The 8,356-nt window shown below is 36.7% G+C and overlaps 1 protein-coding gene across 1 annotated transcript; it reads left to right on the top strand.

The window, feature by feature from the left end:
- Positions 1-140: 140 nt before the first annotated feature.
- On the top strand, positions 141-6,043 carry LOC107875248 (E3 ubiquitin-protein ligase SP1; the record flags this gene model as incomplete). The annotated part of the gene is given in 6 exon segments (XM_047414245.1): positions 141-206; positions 1,081-1,193; positions 1,523-1,633; positions 4,195-4,238; positions 4,335-4,440; positions 5,705-6,043. Coding segments are annotated over 6 exon segments (543 nt in total), but the record flags the coding sequence as incomplete, so codon positions are not given.
- Positions 6,044-8,356: the final 2,313 nt, after the last annotated feature.

Genomic DNA, 8,356 nt, shown 5'->3' with positions numbered 1-8,356 from the left:
CATTTTTAACTAGCATCGTAAGTGTGAAACGTGGTGCACTGCAGGAACCCACTCTCACCAGTCACCTGCATATCTGTTCATGTATGACTATTTTTTTATGTATTTTGGTGAAATTAATTAAATGATGATTACTTTTGAAGATGCTTGGAGTGAAGAGGATTGAACGTGTGCTGCCAGTTGGTACTCCTTTGACTGTTGTTGGCGAGGTATGATATGCCTTTTGAGCAGAAAAGTTACAACACTTTACTAGAAGGGAATAACAGAAATTAACGGAATTCAGATGATGCTAATAGCAACTCTCTGTCAGCTTATTGTTTATTCTCTCACTATGTAGTCTTAGTACTGATGTTATCCAAAAATGTATTCCAAACACCAACTCTAAATAGAATTGATCACAGCTAAGAAGAATGACAGTGAATCAAAACACCTTCTAATCAAAACACCTTCTATATACTTATTAATTCTCAGCACCTTCTATATAGTTCGTTATTTTCTGTAGGTAACTCTTAGTAATAGTATCCAGAGATCTTTGTTGCATCACGTATTTGTGGTTCTTTGAAGGAAATAAAAGAAATAGAAGAGCTGAAGAGGCTACTTCTAGAGAGGATTCAACTCTAGAACAAACTCAAAATGATCCGAGAGTTACAGAATTTAACTTATTGGTTTTAAATGGTGCACATCCATAAATAACACTAAGTACATATCAAGACCTATGAACACCCTCAAAATATATAAAATGACAGTTCTTTTCGGCTGTTGAGTGGAAGGAAGGTTCCAGTGTTTGGACTTGCTTTTAATTTGTTGTTTCTTGTGTTTTTCATGGTCATCATGACCTGATTGTTAGGGAGTAGTTTAAAAAATTAATAAGTAGAAATAGATATCAAGGAAATAAGAGGATTAAAATGCATCCAATATTACAAGATTACTCTAGCTATAATTAAACATTCACTGTTACAATATTACTACATTACTCTGCTTGACCACTAGTCGACCCTTCTCTGTGTGTGTCTAGGGGGATGGATGCTTATAAGAGCTGTTTGTATGGTGTATCAAGTTCCTTTTCCTTTGTGATTGTATCAGGCTGTTAAAGATGACATTGGAACAGTTCGGATCCAGCGACCGCACAAAGGCCCGTTTTATATCTCTCCTAAAACTATTGACCAGCTCATTGCAAATCTTGGGAGATGGGCAAGGTTCATATTCTTTACTTTCCAACTGTGATCACCCCTATATCTCCCCTAGTAATTTTATATACTTCTTCACATGCCTGCATCCGATGTTATGTTCAAACTCATAGACATGAGTACGTTCTAATTCAATTAGGTTGGTACTGTATTTTGTAGGATCTGTATGGAGTACCCTTACCACTATCATATCTGTTCAATAACGATATGTCTAGAAAAATATAAGTGTATGAAATAATTTGCACGAACATAGCAATTCCCCATGAGTATGTCAAGGCACCCCAGGAAATGTTGGTGGTAGCCTCGTACATAGTATTGATAAGTTCTTTCCCTTTCAGGTGGTACAAGTACGCTTCAGTGGGGTTTACTGCTGTCGGTGTATATCTACTTGTGAAGCATACTTTTCATTATGTGATGGAAAGAAAGCGTCATTGGGAGTTGCGCAGGAGGTATATTTAAACCAAGATTCTTAAAACTGCAGTGTTTATCCTTTCCCCCTTAATAATCACTCCTTCTGAGTTTTGTATCTATTAAAGCACTTCATCGATGTTAACCTTACCAGTTCTTAAAAGAGCACTTCATAGATGTTTTCGGTACATTGGAGATACTTGTGCAAATTATTATAGGGTAGGAGTTGTACCTCACTATGCTTTCCGTTCATATTTGATTTCATGGATAGGCTGAGATGCAGCAGCTTAAGATGTCTGTTTCTTCTTAGCTTGCGTCCTTGCTCAATTGGGGCATAAATGATTTGCTATGAAGGATGGTTTGGGAGATGTTGAGGTGCGTGCAAGTTGGTCCAAACACCACAATTATTACAAAAGAGATGCTTTTAGAGATGATAAAGCCAGATTAGTAATCTAGAGATGAGGGTCTGATTCAGTAGTAAAAAGATGACACAGGGACTGGAGAGAGGATATAAGTTAGATGGGGAGAAAGAGGGAAAGTTAACAGGGGAGTGAGAGAAAGGACAGATGCTATTATAGGGAGATATTCATGAAGTGTTTGTTCATCGTCATCAACTGCATTAGAGTGTAGTGACAAGAAATGAGAAAATACCTACAGTGACAAAATACAGGGATCTTTTGATGCATATAAACAACGGCTGTGTTCCATTTCCATGCAACAACAACAACAAACCCAGTATATTCCCACATAGTGGGTCTGGGGAGGGTAAAGTGTACGCAGTCCGTACCACTACCTACGAAGAAGTAGAGAGGCTGTTTCCGATAGACCCCCGGCTCCATTTCCATGCACAAAATGGAATTAACAATGTATATTCCATTCCCATGCACAAAATGCACTGTGTGCTCAGAAAAGAGGCATAATTTGGAGATGCCACCGATAGTGACTGGAAAACCTTTAGACTTTACCTATTATCAGGTTATTACATATAAATGCGCCCTTCTCCAACAAATGCAACCTATTCTGTTGTTATGAACTTGGACCACATGTTATAACTTAAAACTGAATTCTACTAAATTGTCGAGAAGACATGTTATACTGAATTCTAATGGAAAATGAGAAAGATCTTTATATGCATGTTCTTTTCCACATATGAGAGATGGAACTTTTTTCGAGGGCAGCAACAACGACAAAGTTTTGTGCCACAGAGATAATCTATACGTGTGTGTCTTATTTTTATGTTGTCAGTCCATTGAGCACTCGCCCTTACCGAGAATGAAAGAAGGAAATTACTAAGAAAACAGAATTTGATGAGTGCCACAAGCACCAAACTGAGCCGCCCAATTCTTAGATAAGCAAGTTGTAGCAGGCTAAGATGAACATTAGCCCTTAAAATATCTGTGACCTAGTATTTTTCAGCTTAGGGTAACTTTCTTGGTATTTACCTCCTTCCAGCTTTGCGAAGAGCTTGGAATTTAGTGGAATACGACTTTGCATCGCTTAGGGTTACCTTTTATTGTTGATTAACTTTTGGTGCACCTACGAGGTTCCTTCTTCGTCAGATGAAATATTATCTTTTATATGTAAGTGTATTTTTATGGGAATTCTCGACTGTTTAGTACACTTCTTGTATACTTTATCCTTCATAACATGAGTGAATTATTGGTTTATTTAAAAAAAGCTCTGTGTTAGAGGTTCTTCATCTATGGAACTTGATAAACCAAACAAAAATCTTGGTGCAACTTTATTGATACATGTATGATAATGTCATAATGGTACTGACAATGACAACACCAAGAAGGTGCAAGAGCAAAATTACAAAAATGACAAGTTTTGCATTCACGTCAATTTTAAGGGGAGTTCAGTTCTCAAAATAGTTGAACTTCATCTCTGTTTTACCTACAACTATTAATTCCCACCTTATTACCTTGCCTCCACTCAACTAGGAAATATTTAGTGGAGTATGTCACACTTTTATGCAAAAAATTTTATGTTAGTAGATTGATGACAAATCTCGCAATTTTGTATTAGGTCCTTTTAGGAATGTTATTCTTATTCCTTAGTTTATCCAGGCTAATATTGGATAAAAATGTATATGACTTGCATATATTTCTTTCCATTGCATCAAGAATTCATTGCATATGAATTCTTGGTTTTGGTAGTGAGAACTTCATTTTGTCAATCATGGTGCTTGTTTTTATGAGGTCAGATTGATTAGGTTGGTCAATCCAATTAGCATCAACTTAAAACAGTCCTGAGCAGCTAAACTTTGCTTCTTTGCTTTTCCTCTTAAAATTTCCAACCCTGCAAGGTTGGCTCGTCTGGTTTTGGAAGTGAGCTTGCCAAAAGTTCTGGTGTTATCTTTCTTGGTGATCTGATTTCTTAATGCTTATGGCTGATAACTTCTTGAAATGTATTTGTGCAGCAATATCGTATTGGTGTGGGATAAGATTATGTGCCCTTCATTCTTATGTTATTGGATTTCTTCCATTCATGTTGTTACAATACTATACATTTCAAGTGGCAGCTTTGTCTTTTCTGTTTTTCCTTTGTTTAACCTCTTTTGGGTGATTATCATAAATTTGAGAAACACTTGCACGTGCAGAGTTCTTGCTGCTGCTGCTAAAAGAGCAGGACATGAGGATGAAGGTAGCTTGCCTAGTTTACATACTTCTATCTTGATGTTTCAGTCTCTTGGTTTCTTTGCAGTCAAATTGTTTTATTTTGCTTCCTTTCTATTGTTAGGTTCTAATGCTACATCTGAGAATGGAGTGGATAATAAAAAGGACCTCTTGATGCCAGATCTATGTGTTATATGTCTGGAGCAGGAATACAACTCAGTTTTTGTCCCGTAAGACCCTTTTCACAAAAGCTTTTGGTTGCCTCTGATTATTCAAAGTTTTTTTATTTCGTGTAGTGTACTATGAAAGAAAAAGAGCATTTGGTTTTTACCGTGGAGAAACTCCCGGAGTAGCCACTGTTGCATTTAGAATGTGGTTTTAAACGCTCCTCTGTCAGCACACTTCATGTCTTCTCTCCCTAGGTTCTGGCCCATTGCCTGTAGCAAGCAATAGGTTGCTGCACGACGTTAACTAACATGCTCTGTATAGCTAGTTGATATCTGAGTTCCTCTTTTCCCCTTAGTTTTCCTCTTCAGAAACAAGATGCCTTCTGACCAGGTTATCTTCAATCACTACCTGTTCAAAAATTTAGATTTTTGGGACATTGCTATGCCCATAAGTTGCAAAATTTTCAGGAATTACATGCCAACCCCAACTTGTTTGGAACATGGTTTAGTAGCATTGTATGACTAACCAATGTTCATATAAGCAATACCAACTAATTCAGATAAATCTAGTTTTACCTGAACGAATATCTTAAAAGGCAAATTGTTTAGTATTGGAATAAAGTGTCTAAACGGAGCAAGATGGATATGGAGAACTCATGCAGCTGCCTAACTTATTTTAGATTGAGGGATAGTTGTGCTCTTTTGATTCGGTTAATTACGGATCAGCTTCCCTTTTGTCCATGTTTCGGTCGATAAAGGAGATTCTGGATAAATAGTAGCATCTCCCAGACTGGTCATCAGATTTCCTATTCTGTCCAAGTCTTTTATTTGGACTAAAAACCACACTGCACAGTTTAACTAGAGGACTTTGAGGGGTAAGAGTAGAAGAACATAAGGAAAAAGCTGTTGAATAGGAACATTTTGCTCCATCAACATTATTCTAACAATATCTGTATAATGTTTAATATCGTAGTTGAGTCGAGCTCTTTACTTTCACAAGCTAGCGGTAAGGTCGGGGTACGCACAAATCCTTCCCACGGCCCACTTGTGAGATTACACGGGTACGTTGTTGTCGTTTAACATTGTAGTCTTGCCCTTAAGAGTCGGTTGGCAACACTATTACTTGGAACAGGAGATGGAATACTAAAGGTGTAGTGTCCTCACCCTCTAATATAATTACATTGCTGCTGGAGACATCCCGTGTCTGTTGCCAAACTTGGGTACTTTATGTTGGTTTTAATGCAGAAAGTATACCCATTGCACTGAAAATTGTGATTTTGCTTGATACAATAATTTCTTTTGGTGTGTTTCCCTGTTTGTTTCTCAGGTGTGGTCATATGTGCAGTTGCATGACCTGCTCTTCACACTTGACAAACTGCCCACTTTGTAGAAGACGGATCGAGCAGGTTGTGAAGACTTTTCGTCATTGATCTGCACTTTTTGTCATAGCCTTAGGTAACAGCACACATGGATGTGCAGAAAGCAGAAAGCTGATTCTCCTGCTGCCCCGTATATCATTTTCTTGCTCACTAAACTAAATTTCTGGTTCTAATAGCTCATGCAAAGGCTTATAGAAGTGTTAGCCCTTTTTTGAAACTCGGATTAATATCTGTGGATAGTATTGAGAGCTGGAATTTGTCATAGATTGAAGAGTTTTTTTATGCCATTGTGATGTATAGCCTCCAGTCTTGCAATTATCCTCCATCTCAACGTTTAAAATTGTGTCCTTTTGTTTCACATACTCGGGCCAACACTTGATATCATTTCTGTTTCTCGACTTACACCATAACTTTTAGAATACTTGGCTCCCGTTTAGCCATAGATCTAAGGTTGAAACTTGAAAATTTGAGTTTTCGAGTTGTGTTTGGATATGCATTTTACTTGGAAAAAATCTAAAAAAAAATTTGAGTGGACATGAAATTTATAAATATCCAAAATCTAATCAGGTGAATTCCATTCCATGGAAAATATTTTAGTTTTGTTTGTTAAGGAAATTGACTTTAGATCGAATGCAGCTTGGAAACCAACTTATGAGCTGATTAGGATTATGTAAGGTTGTATAATGAAAAACTTATTCCTTCAACGAATATGGGGACAAGTAACACATTTCTGAACATCCAAAGTTGTACATGTGGAGCACGAATTACATAATATAACGCAATACTGGAATGCATGTCACTTGCTCGTCCATCTTTCATGTTAATGGTCTTCCATTTATCATTTAATATTAGTGTTGCAGGTATTCATTGAAAACTTGGCACGTTTTACTTGTAATTCTTTTTCTAATACTAAAAAACACATAGTATTTGTATTCGTTGGTAGGTGCAATCCAACAAAGAAAGGAGGGAATGATGTGTTATAATTTTCTCTAGCTGATTTTATATTAGATGGTAGAAAAGAAAAACCAATAAAGGGAGAAATTTATGCCTAAAATGCTTTCTAAAGTTTTGCTTTTAAGTTCTGGAATAACGGCTGCACGTTATTATTTTTCAAGCTATGATTTGACCATGTCTTCCATTTTCTTCTTCTTGCACAAGGCAATATATCCCTTGTTCGCCTTCTAGTTGGCCGTTGATTTTGAATTGAAAAATGGACATATGTGTTATATGTAGCTGGAAATGATGTCCTCTTTATTTATTTATTTTCTAAATCATTCGGTAGGTTTCGATATTTTTATTAAGGGCAGCCTGATGCACTAAATATTCCATCTATCTTGAGCTTGTTTGATTCACATTCGTTTTATTGAGAAAGTTTCTCAATTCTCAAAGCTCGGACTTGAAATCTCCGAATAAGGATCTCGTGACTTCAACGTACAAATGCGATTCTAACAACCAATAATCCCTTGTTTTTTTTTTTTTTTTTCCTACTAATAGTCTTAAGTCTTGCTATACTTTAAGACTTTAAAACAACACAGAAACACCCGACTGCCCTCCCTTTTCGAATCTGATGCCATTAGCTTTATGCTCATGAATGTATAGTAACTTGCGCACTATTACACGTATAAGTTGAATTTTCCCAGAAAATTTCATTTTATATTCGTATACCTTTTCTTGATTCATATGTATAAACGCAATACTAACACCGCTTAAAAATAATAGTACTCCATATAAAGTAAATACCAAAAATAAAATTATGATAATACACTTGACACCATTTGTACAATTTTTTTCGTCGACCAACATACCCAGTGATTATCTAGAGAATTGTATATGATTTCACGGGAACACAATAATTTTTACTGAAAACATATATTAATGTATATATTTTAAGAAATTTACTAAAACTTAGTATTAACTTCTAGATCGGGAATTTGAATTAAAAGGGACAAATTAGTTACTCAATTAGGTGGGAGTCATTCAAATTTTTAAAGATTAAAGATTTGGGAGGCTCTTTCAACTCACTCATTTTTCTCTTGTTGATTTATCGCTGTGCTTTCTAGCTAAGAATGAGTGGATTAATTATCTTTTTGTGGAAAAAGGAAAGCATGGGAAATTAAAGTCGTGAGGAATATGATCCCCAGAATCATCGTATTTATAATTACTAGGCGGGGCCCTGAGGAATATGATCTTGTGGAAATTTCGCCTTCATCGTGTTTATCCTTTCACATCATAGAGTCGTAATGATTAGGGATTAAGGAACTTGTCTTATTACCACCTAGTATGTATATATATACATCCTTAATCTCCTCTTATTAAAAACACATCCTCTCCTATCTATTCCGCTCTCACATAAAGCACAAATGGCAAAGAACCAAAGCACCAGCAAACCACAAACCCAGTCTCAAGGAACGTGTCGAAATATTTTCAGGGCCTTTAGACGCCGAGTTTCTCCGTCCCGCCCACTGGCGCCATCAAACGGTAAGGTGCTGGTAGAATTTAATCACAGCAAGCGGGCCGAGCCAATGAAGCCCGGCCCGGTAAATACTCCTCGTCATCAGCAGCAAGACCAGCAGGGACCGAAAGGCGGTGTCAAGTTTCAA

The sequence above is a fragment of the Capsicum annuum genome, chromosome 6 (assembly GCF_002878395.1).
Source record: "Capsicum annuum cultivar UCD-10X-F1 chromosome 6, UCD10Xv1.1, whole genome shotgun sequence".
Taxonomy (NCBI): Eukaryota; Viridiplantae; Streptophyta; class Magnoliopsida; order Solanales; family Solanaceae; genus Capsicum; species Capsicum annuum.
This window is presented reverse-complemented; position numbering and strand designations above follow the sequence as displayed.